General features: G+C 66.8%; 1 protein-coding gene across 2 annotated transcripts; it reads left to right on the top strand.

Moving 5' to 3' along the window:
- Window positions 1–298: 298 nt before the first annotated feature.
- On the top strand, window positions 299–7,513 carry MRPL23 (mitochondrial ribosomal protein L23). 2 transcript variants are annotated; one of them, XM_023240194.2, is made up of 5 exons: window positions 299–391; window positions 2,333–2,455; window positions 3,303–3,385; window positions 3,969–4,042; window positions 7,314–7,513. In XM_023240194.2, exons 1-5 carry the CDS (start codon window positions 375–377, stop codon window positions 7,479–7,481), a joined length of 465 nt encoding a protein of 154 aa, XP_023095962.1. In that variant the 5' UTR covers window positions 299–374; the 3' UTR covers window positions 7,482–7,513. The 2 variants fall into 2 exon arrangements, with proteins under 2 accessions (XP_023095962.1, XP_044895657.1); XM_045039722.1 differs by having other exon boundaries at window positions 7,197–7,354.
- The last annotated feature ends 6,713 nt before the right edge of the window (window positions 7,514–14,226 follow it).

The following is a 14,226-nucleotide window of genomic DNA, read 5'->3' as shown; positions in this document are numbered from 1 at the left end:
GGATGCGGTGGGGTAGGAGTACAGGTGAGGGGCGGTGGGCCACACAGTGGGCAGGACAGTGGGCGTGGTGAGACAGTGGGCGGAGCGATGGGGCAGGTGAATGGGGATGGGCGACAGGTGTACGGGGCGGGGTGTTGGGGGCAGGTGTGAGGGGCGGGGCGGTGGGCGGGACCGTCGGGGGCGGGGCAGAGGGTGTGGCTGTGGGCGGGGTGTGCTCGGGGGGGGGGCGGGGCGGCGGGCAGGTGGGTGGGGCGGGGCGAGGGGCGGGGCGAGGGGCGGGGCGCCGCGCGCCCTCCCGGAAGCCAGGGGGCGCTGTGGCGTGTCCACGCGGGCAGTGCGTGCTCCTCCTTCCGCCCGCGGCCCGGAAGCCGGCGATGGCGCGGAATGTGCTGTGAGCGACCGGGGGCCGGGGGCCCGGGGCGCGGGCCTTGGCGGGGTGGGGGGCGGGGTGCAGGACGGGGGGCTGCGGACGCGGCGCGGACCACGGGCGCCCGCCCGGGAGGGTCACCGCCGCCCGCGCCGCCGGGGCGAGGACACTGTGCGGGTGTCCGCCGGGACCCCCGCGGCCCGCCCCCCACGCCAGAGGCTGACGCCCCGTGTCCCCTGCGAGCGGCGCCGGCCCCGGGATGAACGGGTGGCGCACGCACTCGCGCGCGGCCGCCCCGGGTGGACCTGCGGGCCTGTGGCGGGGCCGGGGCGCCCCGGCAGGTGCAGCGGGGCCGAGGGGCCGGCGCGGACGTGGGGAGCAGCCAGGGCCGCGGGTCGGGAGGAGAGCCGGCGGGACCTGCGGGGAGGGTGGGGTCACGGGTGAGTCACCCTCGGGGCCACGGGGAGGTAGGGGCAGGTGGCAGCGAGCCAGAGCGCTGTGCTGGGAGCAGAAGTTGGGAGTTCCGCTGGAGACGTGCTTGTGGGATCCGCGGGAGGGCCGGGCAGGGGGCGGGGCGGGCGCGCAGGGGTGCCGTCCCCTCCCACCAGGCCGGGAGAGCCCCGTTCTGGAGCCCCGAGGGAGGGTGTTCAGCAGTGCTGGTTGTTCCGGGGCCGGAAGGTTCCAGCGTCAGGCAGGCCCTTGGGACTCATCCTGACGCTCAGCGTCGGGGAGGACAGGGGGGTTCTGAGGCCGTGCCCGCCCGGGGGAGACTCGCTCCCTGCCCGGCTCAGGCCTCTAACCTCCGACCCTCACACTGGGCCTCCCCCCACCCCCAAACCCAGAGACCCGGAGAGGTGGAGGGTCTGTTGACAGTTACCCAGAGGGCCTGACTTTGCCCCCCTGCAGTGCCGCCGTTGGTCACCAGGGGGAATAAGTGAGCCCCTTGGGTAGCCAGCCATTGGCCCGGACTCTGGTGGAGGGTGAAACAAGGCAGGCCTCTTGTTCCCTGAGGCCTTGCAGCCTCCAGAAACTGCCCTTGCTCCCCTCTCACCACGGAGGTTCTGCCGGGCAGCTGCCACGCTGACTTGGTCGCCGGCAGCTCTCAGGCAGATGGCGCTCAGCTCTGGGGCTCACCGGGGCCTCCGAACCCCTGGCTGTCCTCATTCTGCCCGCTCTAGGGTTGGCCTCGACCGGCCTCCTTGCACACTACAGGTGGTGCCCCAAGATCGGGGGCCGTGTGCAGCGCCGCAGCTTGGCCACCGGGGGTCCCAGTGAGGCCCTTGATGGCACCCCGTGTCCCTGTGTGCCCACCCTCCCCCAGGCCTGGCCTCCGGCCTCCCTGCACACTGGACCTCAGGCACCCTCCTCACCCGGCTGCGCTGCCGTGCGCAGGCCCAGAGCACATGCGGGGTTGGCAGTGTCAGTGGGCCGGGGCTGTGGGTGGTGGCATCGCCTGTCCGGCCGTGCCCACCTGCTTTGGGAGTCCTCAGGGTGGGGACTGTGATGCTCTCCCACCCATACGGTGTGCGGGTGCCCACGCCCCTGCTGCGGGGAAAGCCAGGGTTCATAGGGAGCACCGCCACGCTGGGCTGCGTGCTGGTGGGACCGTCACCTTGAACAAGCGTGTCTCCAAGCCCGGCCACCAGCATGGGGGGGGGGGGGGGCCGCGGTGGGCGTGCTCTCTGCTGGCCGGTTCCTTGAGTCTCCCGTGGACCCTTTCCAGGGGCCGGCCCTGAGGGTCTGCAGCCCACGTTACTCTGAGTGGATGGGCACCAGGGGTCTTGGGGCCCACACCGGGCAGAGCCATGCCATCAGCACAGGGGGCCGTGGGGTGCCGGCCTATGGAGAGCTGCCCCCCTTTGCTTCCCACTCCTGCGGCTATGGGTGAACAGGTGGGGGTGTGCCGGGGCAGCCCTGGGGTCGCGCATCCTGAGTGTTTGATGCAGACGAATGTCTCCCTCTCAGGTACCCTCTGTACCAGCTGGGCAACCCCCAGCTCCGTGTCTTCCGAACAAACTTCTTCATTCGGCTGGTGCGGCCCGGCACGGCCCAGCCCGAGGACACCGTGCAGTTCCGGATCCCCATGGAGTAAGCCCCCGAGCTCGGGCTGGGGAGCGCCCCCGAGGGGCTGGCCGACCTGCTGGTGTCACAGAGCCCGGCTCATAGGTGTGGCTTCCCCTTGCTCTCTCCCAGCTGCTCTGCAAATATGGCCCAGGTCCTGGTGTTTGCAGAGCCTTCCTGCCGTTTGCAGAGCCTGGGGCGAGGCCAGGCTGCCCCCCACAGGGAAGCCTAGTTGAGGGCCTGACACTTCTTTTCCTGCATTGAGCTCAGTGCTTTTCCCAGCAGGCGGGCCCATCCTCTTGGAGCTCCTTACCATGGCTTCCCAAAACCTAGTTCTCAAGGTGGTTCCTTCACAGAGGCCCTGGCCACTGGAAGGACGCAGCGTCCTGTCACCCAAGCGGCAGGGCACTCTCTGGAGTCTCAGGACGTGACTGTCCCCGCGCATGGGCCTGGGCTTGGCCTGAGCGTCAGCTCTTAGAGGCCAGGTGTGGCCAAGGATGAGGTTTATGATGCCGCGTCAGGTGCAAAGGTTGGGGGCCTAAGCTACCGACGCCTTGGCTGCCGTTTCCAGGAAAGGACCTTGCAGTGGGGAGGCAGCTGTGCAAGGGACTGGCCATGGTGGGCCGGGCTCCTGGCCGCCCAGGGGTGCCCCCAGATCGGCCCTTCCCTCCGGAGAGCTCTGCTTGGGGGTCTGGCCCCTAGTGAGCGCAGATGGTGGCTGCAGCTGCCCAGTCCCCCCGTGTCCCCCCACCAATGTGTGGAGGGCAAGACAGCACCAGCGGGGCTGGTGGCCGCATCGACCGTGGCTCACGCCCCACCGGCCAGCTGCCGTTTATCTCGGCCCGGCTGAGTCTCGCTTTTCTTCTCTGCCCAGGATGACCAGGGTGGACGTCAGGAATTACCTCGAGCGCATCTACAACGTGCCCGTGGCCGCCGTGCGGACGAGGGTGCAGCACGGTGCGTGCCGGGCCCCTGCCGCCCTGCCGGGGGGTGGGCTCCCCTCATCGCAGCCGCTCCGGGGGTCTGCTTCCTGGCACGGGAGGGAACTGAGGCACTCAGGGTGAAGCAGCCTCCCAGGCCCTCGCTGCCCACAGGGCAGAGCTGGGACGGAACCCGGGCGGGCCGGCCCCGCTCCTGCTCCCGCCCTGCCCAGGCCGCGCAGCCCGCTTCCCCTCTGCCCCGGGAGCCGGTCAGCAAAGTGCTTTCCTCTTTGTTCCCTTAACCTCCGTCCCCCCACCCGGCAGCCTCCTGCGTGAGGGGAGGCAGCCCACGGGGGTCGCGGTGCTGACACGCGGGAAATAGGGGTTTCTCGAGTTGCTCAGACATGTTTGCGTTTTCACCAGCAGAGCCTGGCGGTGCTCACCGCCCCGAGCATACTTGGTAAATGTGCACCGGTCACCTTTCGGGCGTGACCTGCTGTAACCTGTGGGAGACCAACCAATTCTTCCACGTTTGCCTCTTTCTAGAAAGTGGGTTCCTGGGTTAGTTGCACTGGAAATCTCGTGCTTGGAGTAAAGTGTTCCCCCCTCCCCCCCGACAGGTTCCAACAGGAAGAGGGATTACAGAAACGTCAGGATGAAGAAACCAGACTACAAGGTGGCCTATGTGCAGCTGGTGAGTGGGCTTCGGGCAGAGTCCCAAGTCATGGGCGTGACTTATCACGACCGTGACCTTGGTGCGGGGGACGTGTTTGTGCAGCAGCCCCCGCCTGGGGCCCTGCGAGGCAGGATTTCCAGGCCTGCGGCGCACGGGGCCGAGCCTGCGATTAGTTCTAACCCCCGGCGAATCCCCAGGCTGAGCTGGCGTTCCGAGCACATTCAGCTGATGGGAGGGGACCGCGCAGGGCATTTCGGAACTTCTCAGGGGCCAGCTGTGTCGCGCCCTTGGACTTGGAACATGCTGTGGCCACAGGCGGGTCCACTCAGGTCCAGGGGGTTCGGGCTCAGGCAGAAACCAGGGCTCTCCGAGCACCGAAGGGGCTCCTGCCGCAGATGGACGGCCTGGCCTGGCCTCCGACAGGCCTCAGGCTGGGAGGCAGTTACTGCCCTGGGGGGGGGGGGGGGGGCGTGGGGGGCAGCCGCCTCCGAGCCTGGGTGGGTTCGCCGCACCCCGGGGCCCTGGCTGAGCCCCCTCCCCTCTGGATTGGGTTGTGGGGCACCGGCACTTTCTGCCCCGTCCTCTGGATCGTGTGCTGCCTGGCCGGGGGCTCGGGAAGAGGGTCCAGGACCCCGTCACAGCTTTTGCCGGTCAGAGACCAGAGCCGTGGCGAGTGAAAGCCGGCTTCCCAGCCCCCTGCCCAGGCCCTTCCATCCAGCGTGAGGTGACCCCGCTGGAGCCTCCTCGGACGAGCCCTCCAGGACCCCCAGCAGGGCCTCCCCTTGGTCTCCGTGAGGACCTGCCAGCGAGGGCCCTCCTTGCAGGGTCCGTTGGCTGCCCCCCACCCCCTGCTGTTGGAAACACGCGGCGGGGAGCCGGGGGCAGGGGCTTCCTCCTTGTCAGGAGCTCACGGCAGGAGGCGGCCGGCCGTGGCCGCTAGATGGCAGTAGCGCTATTGCAAACCCCCTGGGCCCGCGGCCCCGTTTTAGGCGCTAGGAGGCCGTTGCTTGCAGGACGGGGTGAGCACGGCAGCTTTTCTGACTGCAGTTGCTGTTTCAAGCAGGGGCCCCCGTAATTATTTGGCCTAATGTTTGCCGTGCACAAAACCAGCCTATCCAGGTGGAGAGAGCGGCCGTTGGCCTTATAAAGGCGCCTGTGTCCCGTGTGTGAAATCGGGCCATCTGTCTCTGTCACGGCGTGCGGGCCGACACCCGTGTGCCGGCATTCGCCACCAGGGCTCCAGCAGGCCAGCTACGGTTACAAGCGGCTCCTGAGTCACCCGAGCCCCCGCATTCTTCCCCGGGCCCCACCTCGCTCAGCGGAGCCTGCTTAGATCTGGTGCGCGCAGCTGCCGCTGGACGTGCCTTTCTTCCTCTGTGAAATCGGGCAGCACAACTGGGGACAGAGTCCCTGCTGGGCATGGTTCCTGCCGGCCCAGAGTGGCATTTGTGACGGACCCCCGCCCCCCAGCCTGGAAACCGGCAGGAAGCTCGGGCCCTTCCCCTCCGAAAGGGTCCCTTCTCTGCCCCCACCCCCGTGCCGAGCCCGACCGCTCCCCCGTGTGTCCCCGTGGGCCCCGCTCTGGGGCTTTCAAAAACAGAGCGAATTGCAAAGCGCACGAGGGTCAATCACGAGCACAAATTAAGTTTCCGAATCTATTTTGAGTTGACTGCTGCGGAAAAGCCCGTCCGGCGGGGTGGGGGCCCCACGTTTCCCCCGCCGCCCTGATAAACATCTCTGTGGCCCTGTGGCCCACGCAGCCAGGGGAACGTCACCCTGCACGCGGAAGCCTGCCGTTCCCACCGCAGTCGCTGTTGCTGGCCGGCGGGAGCCCGTGGGGGACGGCCGATGGCCCGAGGGGCGCTTGGGACCGACAGCCTCCTGTCCCGGTCCTTTCTGCCGCCGCCTAGCAGCTCACACTCTCCCCTTCGCAGGCAGCGAGGGCTTACTTTTGGAAGTACAAGGCGAATTTCCCTCCAGAGGGGCGCCCCGGGGGGCCCAGTCGGCACCCACAAGTGGCCGTTGTCTCGGATAAGAGAGGGAGAATTTCTCGCGGCAGCTCTCTCCGTTTTTTTCCCGAGCTGTTGCAAATTGCCATCTTTGTATTTATATTTTAAAATGTCATTTTGGGTTTTCCCCCACCTCAGAAAGCTAGCAAAATCACCTCGATATATTACACATAAACCCCCGTTCTGGGCAGTCAGCCCTGCATGTAAACTATTGCCCTTTGGTATTTTAAAAAAGAAAAAAAAGCAGTTTTGAGCTGTGTAAGCTAATCCTGCAGCAGGCTGGCTACCGCGTGCACACAGCCCTGCTTTCTTACTGGGGCCTGCGCCCCACGCCGTGTGATCAGAATTCATAAACCTCCTCTTCTCGGGGTGGGGGTGGGCTGTTTCAGATCATACTTGGCCGCCTGCCCAAAGCCAAATTTCTTTACAAAACAAGGGTCTCCAGCAACCAGCGCGCTTTACTGATTTTACTTATTAAAATTTTCCAGATATGGAGGCCGCCCTGCATCCTTCTTCGCCTGTCTGGAAGCAGACGGCGCTGCCCTGGCGCGTCCCCTCCCGCGCCCCCGATCTGGGGAGCTGCTCCGGGGTATTTAGCAAATTGAAACAGCACCTCACGGTTGCCCGGGTCCCCGGGGAGCGGGCAGAGCGCCCGCCTCCGCACCAGCGGGCCCGGCCGGTGCCCCCGCACACATGCTCGGGGGTCTGGGTTGGGGCTTGGCCGACACTGGCACAGTCTGAACTTTTAGTGAAAGACGTAAAACCAGTTAATTTGCAAAGCCGGTCTTGATTTATAGACTGCTGCATATGTACATTTCTTTGTACGTTACATGCGTCTCATTTGCCAAGCTCCGAGCCGGGAGGAGGGGTAGTCTTTAATGTGGGTAAAGGCCTTTAGGTATTTTGGATGGAAAAAGTTTCAGTGTGGCACCAGACGCTGTTTGTGCCGGGTTTTCCTGCCCCTCGCTCCTGCCCCCCAGTCCGGCCGGCTGCCCCCGCGCCCGGTGAATGGGCGCTTTGCTGGGCTGCTTTTAATGAGGCTCCAGCCAATGCAGACACCAGGCCTCGGAGAGATAATGTCGATGAAAAGGGGCATTGTCCGGGGTAATGGCTTCCCGCTGTTAGATAAAAGCCAGCAGCAGGCCGAGATGTTTATTTTCCAGGCGAGGACCTTCGCCCCCGAGACGCTGGCCGCGTGTCCGAGCCGCGGGCTCCGCGCAGGAGGGCCCCGGTGTCCCTGTCCTCGGCGCGGTGCTGGAGGCCTTGCCTTTTCTCCGTAGGCGCACGGACAGACCTTCACGTTCCCCGATCTGTTTCCCGAGAAAAAGCAGAGCCCTGACGGCAGCCCTAGCGACGAAGACATCCAGGACAGGCTCCTGGATGAGCAGCGGCGGAGGCAGAGCCGGGACCCGCGGCGTGGTGGTGTCCCCGGCTGGTTCGGCCTGTGACGGCCCCAATAAAGTCCTGCGCGTGGAGTAAAGATCCCCGACTCCGTTCTCCTCTGTACCCGGTGTCCCCCTGCAGGGCTGCACCCCACGGGCACACACGGGCGCCTGGCTGCACGGATGGAGCAGGGCCTGGGTGATGGCGTGACCCGTTCTGGTCCCCCGAGTTAAGGGGGGACCCCATTGCAGCCGGGGGGTGGGGGCGGGGAGCCCTCCTGCTGAGGGTCCCGGGCGAACCCAGCTGGGGCCATCGGCACGAGCGTGTCTGCGTGGGTTTCGTGCAGACAGGTTGGGCCTGGGGATTTGGGAGCAAGCCAGAAATCATTGGGGGGCCACATCACCCCCTGGGTCCCCGTTCTCGAGTGCTGCCCTCCTGCGCTCCCCTCTTCTGGGGGCCTCGCGAGGGCAGGTGGAAGTGAGGACTGGCTCAGCAACCCACCCCCCTGCCCAGAGGGACACCCAGACGGGGGACGGCTGCATCACGTGGGCCTCACAGCTCCCTCCACTTGGAGGGTGAAGGTCCGGGCAAACGCCGCCCTTCAGCATTGATTTAAAGTGATGGGGAAGGTCCGGAAGGCGACCGGAGAGCAGAGTCAACGGTATTCTCCTTAGAGAAATAATTCATGGGGCCCCATGGCCCTGAGGACCCCAACTCAAGGCTGGGAGAGGAATCCCATCCTTCATCCAAGCAGGTCTAGCGCCGGCCGCCCTGCATAACCCGGCACGGCCCCCCATCACCGCCCCGCTCTTCGGCCTCGCCGAGACCCCAGTGTCCCCTGCCCCCCCTGCAGCCTGAGCGTCTTTCTGCGGGGAGGAGGAAGGGGCTGGCGAGCAGAGCAGCAGCGTCCCCGGTCTCCCCGGCACCCCTGGGGCCGGCAGAGCCTGCTCCCTGCCTAGGGAGGAGGGAGGAGGGAAGGCTGGATGGGGGGGGGGGGGCAGCAGTGGGGGCTGCCTTCAGATCCTCAGGAATCCAGGAAGCGGGCCTGCAGCTTGGGAGGGGCTGCTCGAGGGGGGGCCGCTCCACCCCCACCCCCAGGCAGGCTTGAGGAGCTGGCTGGACACCCCTTCCGCTCTGCGGCTCCCGGCTGGGGGCTGGGGAGGGACAGCCCTTGCACGGTCGCCTCTGCCCCCAAGATAACCGCCCCACGGTCGTCTTCGCCGCGACGCAGCATCCTTCGTCCCTGCACAGCTGGGAGACACGGTCCAGGTTTCCGCGCGGGGACCAGAGGAGGGTCTCCCACACGGGGAACGACCCCAGTGGGCCCCCCAGCCTTGGCTGGACACCTCACGTGGGGCTGGGAAGCCGACCCAAAGGGCCTGGGTATCCCTTCCCGAGTGGACGGTCCTTCTGGGAGCACCCAGGGCGCCAGCTCCCGGGGGAAGTAAACGGACAGAGGGAGAGAGTGACAGCCCCCAGTAACCACCCCCCCCCACCCCGCACCCAAGTCTCCCGTCTCCTGAGATGTCCATTTGTCGCCATGTGGGAGGTCTGTTTACTTTGTGAGAAGCAATGAGAGATCCCGGTGACGCCAGGTTAAGGCAGGCCCAGGCTGCCGGGGATAGGGCTGAGGGGGCCGGGAAGGGCCCTTGGGACCGAGCGGGGGCTCTGCTTAATTCCCACAGCCCGCAGCAGGCGGGCCCCAGGCCCACAGGGACACATCCCAGGACCCCCCCCCCCCCCCCCCCCCCCCCCACCCCAGAAGTTCCAGGTGAGGCCCAGCCACCCAGGTCTGCCGGGAAGGAGCAGAAACCCATCTGGCCACGGTCTCTCCGGCAGCGGCTGGTTTTCCTCTTCGAGGGCCGGCCGAGCCCCCCCCGGGGCTGCATCACAAAGCCAGGGCTTGAGTAACTGACTGCAGATGACGGCACGGACCCCCTCCTCACCCACCTGCCCGGCCAGACCCCGGTGCCGAGAAGGCACCCACACAGCCCTCCTGCAGCCTGGGGCCCCAGGTCACGTGGGCTCCCTGCTTCCCGGCCTGTGTGTGCGCCCCCTCCCCGGGAGCCCCCAGCCCCTCGCAGGGGACCCAGGCCCAGGGACACGGCACTGCCTCTCGTCCCCCACCCCCCAGGCCTCCTGGAAGGTTCCTCTGGAGTGACTGTGATCTTAGCATTCCCCTCCCACCTCCTGGCTTTCGTGTGACCCTAAATTCTGCTAGTCTGTGCGTGCGGACGCGGGTACATGAGTGTAACTGGGGAACCGCCAAACCCAGAGAGTCCCCCGAGCCAGACGTGCCGGCCCTGCGTCCGGCCGTTGGAGTTCAGAGCTGGGTTAGGTCTGGGTGGGTCCCGGCGGGTGAGGTGCGGATGCTGAGCCGCGTGCCCCGGGGTCACCGTTCCCACTTTCCCGGGGCCTCCCTCCCGGCACTCGGGGCAGGACGAGCTGGGCACCACGTTCTGTATCTTCAAACAGCTTTATTGAGACATAGTCCACATACCCTACAGCCCGCCCGTCACAAGCACGTCGTGAGGTGTCCCAGTGCAGAGCTGTGCATCTATCTCTGGTCGCCAGGTTTAAATCATGCCTGTGCCGTCGCCCCCGCCAACCCCAAGTCCACCCTCCGTGTCCGTGGGTTTGCCTGTTGTGGGCATGTCACGGGAAGGAGGCCCGGGCACCGCCCTCCGGGCCCATCCGTGCTGTGACGCGGGTCGGGGGCTCCCGCGGAGGTCATTCTGCCGTGCGTGCGCCGCGGTGTCTGCCCCGGGCCGCTCATGCCTCTGGGCCCATGGTTGTGTGCACACGTTTGTGTTGCTCCGGGCGGGACTGGGGACTTCTCCCGGGGTGTTTCACGGGAGGCGGGGGTGAGGGTGTCTCTCTGCCCCCGAAGGTCTGTGGCGGCTGCAGACTCCAGTGTCCGCACTGCTGAGGCCTGGACGGCCGGGGCCGGGGGCTCCCGGGGCTCCAGCAGGCCGGCAGCGGGAGGGGGTTGCAGCCCCGGGGACCCCAGGCCTTGCCTTACTCCTCCCCTCGAGGCCACGCCCGGGGCCTCCCTCCCCTCACACCCCTCCCAGGCCTCACCCTCAGGAATCCGTGTCTGTCCAGGTGTGGCTGCCGCGGAGTGTGGGCGCTCCTTCCACATCCGGGGGCCCCGGGCCGAGCCCCGCTCGTCGTGCGTGCGTGTGCCTGTCCCACCTTTGCAACTGACTCTGTGTCCCTTCGGGGCAGAGAGCGAACCCTCCCCTGCACACCTCCCCACCGCCCCTGAGCCGAGCCCGGGCCCCCTCCACGGCAGCCCCGTTGCCACTGCCAGTGGGGACACCAGGACTGCTCCCCGCGTGGCCCTGGGAGACCCGTTCGGCATCTGCGTTTACTCCTTCCCGGCTGAGGTCACCCCAGCACCAACGCCCCAAATCACTTCATTATTTCTTGGTAAATAGGGCTTTTCCTAGTCGAAATCATCAGCATTGTTTTGTTGCCCCCACATCTGGCTTTGATTGGCCCCGGCCTCCTCGGAAGGATGCTGGAGCCCTGACGTTACCAAGAGGGAGGAGAGGCCGGCCTGCTTCCCTTCCCGCTCAAGGCCAGTCGGGGGAGGGGTGGGCGGGAGACCCCAGGCCTCTCCCTGCCTGGGCCTGGCTGTGCCCTCTCCGAGTGGGGTCCGCCTCCCCCCCACCATGGCTAGATGCCCACCCTCCCTGCACAGGGTCCCTGGCACAGGCCTTGGTGTCTCTCACACCCCAGGGACCAAGTGAGCATCCTTCCCTCCTTGAGGGACACAAGACAGGCAAGATCCCCAAGGCCCCCGGGGGCCCTTCTGTGGGAAACTCAGATGAAACTCAGAGGAGGGCCAGCCAGGAGGGGCTCCTGTCTGCCCGCCCCCGGCCAGGACAGGGGCCTACAGGTCAGAGGTGGGGCCAAGCCACCCTCACTCCTCAGGGCAACTTGAGGCTGGGAGATGGTTGCCCACGGCTTCCAGCAGGACACCCCCCCCCCCCATCCAAGCAGATCTTCCCTCCACAGAGTGCCACTCTCAGCCCCTGTGAGCGTCCCCGAGGTGATGTTCCCTACGATGCTGGGGCAGCCCCCAAGCCAGTGACCTGGGCCTGGGTGATGCTCTGGCTGGCGACAGGCCTGGGGCAGCGGGGAGGGGAACCCCGGAAATCCTCCAGAGGGAGCTGGGGAGACCGCCGGGAGGGGCTGAGCCTCAGTGCCCCTGGGTGGGTGTTCCCGGGGCCCCCCGGCCCCCTCCCCTGGCCGCTGCAGGCCTCCACTCCCTGCCGTGGGGGAGGTGCCTCCCAGAAGCCTTTGCGGCGGGCCCGGGGCAGGGGTGACGCGCCCCCTTAAACAGAACAAGGTGCCGGCCTTTCATACCTTCCCTTTACGAAGTGTCAGGGGTTCCGGCGGCCCGAACAGCTGGATGTCCCTCCCAGGCTCTCCCTGGGACTTCACCGGCGGCCAGGGCCCTAAATAATTCTTATAAAAACCATGTCAGCCCCAAACTGTGTGATATCTGATTTGTAGCACTAATAAAACCCCACGTCTGCTGCCAGAGGGGGGGGCCGTGTGAGCCCGGCGCTGCAGAGACCTTGTTTTCAGCCAGTGCGTGTGCACGTGTGTGCACGTGTGTGTGTGTGTGTGTGTGTGTGTGTGTGTGTGCACGTGCATGCACGCCTGTGTGAGTGAGTGAGGGGAGCCCTGGGGGAGGGCCCCAAGCTCCTGGGGCTCCTGCCTCGCTCCCGGGCTCCACTGAGCCCCAGGGCGTGCCGGGTGGAGGTGCCTGCCTTATTCACCGCAGCTATGGCTGGTGTGGCCAGACATCCTGGCCAGACAGAGGCCGGCCCCTTCCCGCTGGACAGCCTTGGGGAGTGGGCCTGGGCGCTGGGTGGCCAGGAGCTGCTGGCCAGTTCAGAGAAGGCAAGGGTGCCCGGAGGAGCACGCAGCCCCCAGCCGTGCTCAGAGAGCATCCCGCTCCCTGGGCCGAGCCGGCAAGGTCAGGTGCAGCCCCCGGCCCTCAAAGTTGGGGCCACATCCTGGGCTTCTCTCAACCTGGAACCAACCCTGAGTGACGATGACCGGGCTTCCTCTCTCCCATCAGGCCTGGGAGGTCCCAGGTGACCCTGGGCCCAGAGTACCACCAAGAACGTCCTCTTGTCCCCTGAGTGGAATGAGAGGTCGGAAGGAGGCACCCAGCTCAGGACCACCAGTGCGGGAGTCTGGGTGATGAGGCCCCCACAGGGCACGACGGGGGACCGCTGTGGGGGGTGGTCATTAAAGGCCAGATCGAAGGCCCCCAGAACACATGCCGGCTGGCTAGGGAAGCCAGCCAGGGCAGGGGCAAGGGGCGTGCTGGGGTCTGCCGTGAAGGCCCCGTGGGGCCCGGGGGGTGGTGGCCCAGGTGGCAGGGCAGCTGGGAACGTTCCTGCCCTTGTGGCCTTCCAAGAGCACCCTGCTTCCGAGGCCACAGCACCGACTGACGGCAGGCGATGGAGACCTTGGGTGCGAGGGGCCCATCGTGTTCAGGGGGTCACGTGGGGTGGCCCCAGGGGCGGGGGGGTTCCTGTTGTTGCCACCTAGCTCCCGACAGCAGGCAGACAGACAAGAGCCGCTCCCAGGCACATGGACAGCGTGCCGGGGCCCAGAGCAGGCTTGGGGGCTTGCAGGAGGGAGGCCTGCTGCAGGGCTGCTGGGGCCGGGCTCCTGGTCTCCACCTCAGGCCTGTGAGGCCTTTGGCTGTGGCCTCCTCTCTCTTTGTCTGAAACACGGACCACCAAGGGGCCAGAGGGCTCTGCTCCCCGGGCCCCCGGACCCTGGCATCAGGCCTTCCTCTCCACCCGGGTGTGCCCTGGCCTGGAGTGCCAGCCCGGGGCTCCGTCCCCATGGCTGTCGGTCTCCACGCCCCGCCCACCGGGGTGGCTGGCCACCTCCCGCGTCCCTGCTGGGCATGGCGTGCGGTCGGGGGTGAGCTCCCTCGCGCGGCCACGGTGTGGCAGAGCTCACAAGGCTGGGGCTCACCAATGGTCATATTGTGGGCAGGCTCGTGGGGCGTCTAACCCCGCGTGAGATTGTCCAGGCTCAGGAGGCGGTGCCAGAAGCGGGCGCCACATACCCTGCAGCGAACCCGCAATCACTGCCCCGTGAGGCCCCAAATCACGCCATGTCCTTGCAAATGCCATTGGTCCTGCTGGCCGAGGACAGAAACCTCCCTTCGTGCTGGCCCCTGACCCTGGGGGAGCACAGGAGGCCCTGAGGTCGACCCGCCCCGAGCTGCTTGTGACTCCGGAGCCAGCCGGTTCACGAAGAATTCCAATGATTCCGTGCTCGCGGGGCGTCAGGGTCTGGCTCGGGCCTTGAGCAATCTCACCCTTAAGGACGGTCCCCGTGCCCCTGCCCCCAGTGCTGCCTCCTGCCTCCCGGCCGGGCCCTGGCATCCGCGGCGCCCCCTCCCTGCTCCGCTCCCCGGCTTTGGGGGACCACCCCGAACCCCTGCCCGATTTCAAGAGGCCGACGGACTAAATGAGGGCTTGATGCCGCTGCTGGGTTTTCTTCCATTTAAGGAAAACAAGCCGCAGTTACCTGATTCCTTTCCGTGCCCCCCTCAGCCCCCAGAGGGGGCACGTCCCTTGTCTCGGCCGGTGAACCTCCCCCTCCCACCCTTTCGTGCTCCTGGAGCCCCCACCGAGAGGTGTGTGAAGGAAGGGGTAGCCCAGCCACCTTGCCCAGCAGGGAAGGGACCCCGGCCCCCGCCAGGGTGCAGGCACAGCTGTGTCTTGTGGACACACATACACAGAACTGCAGCACTGAGGTTCC

This window comes from Felis catus, chromosome D1, assembly GCF_018350175.1.
Source record: "Felis catus isolate Fca126 chromosome D1, F.catus_Fca126_mat1.0, whole genome shotgun sequence".
Classification (NCBI taxonomy): Eukaryota; Metazoa; Chordata; class Mammalia; order Carnivora; family Felidae; genus Felis; species Felis catus.
The sequence above is the reverse complement of the archived record's forward strand: the minus strand, read 5'-3'. Positions and strand labels throughout refer to the sequence as shown.

Coding starts and splice junctions, on each gene's coding strand:
- MRPL23 (XM_023240194.2), top strand. Junction 3,386..3,968: donor GCGGACGAGGGTGCAGCACG/GTGCGTGCCGGG, acceptor CCCCCCCGACAG/GTTCCAACAGGAAGAGGGAT. Junction 4,043..7,313: donor AGGTGGCCTATGTGCAGCTG/GTGAGTGGGCTT, acceptor TTTTCTCCGTAG/GCGCACGGACAGACCTTCAC.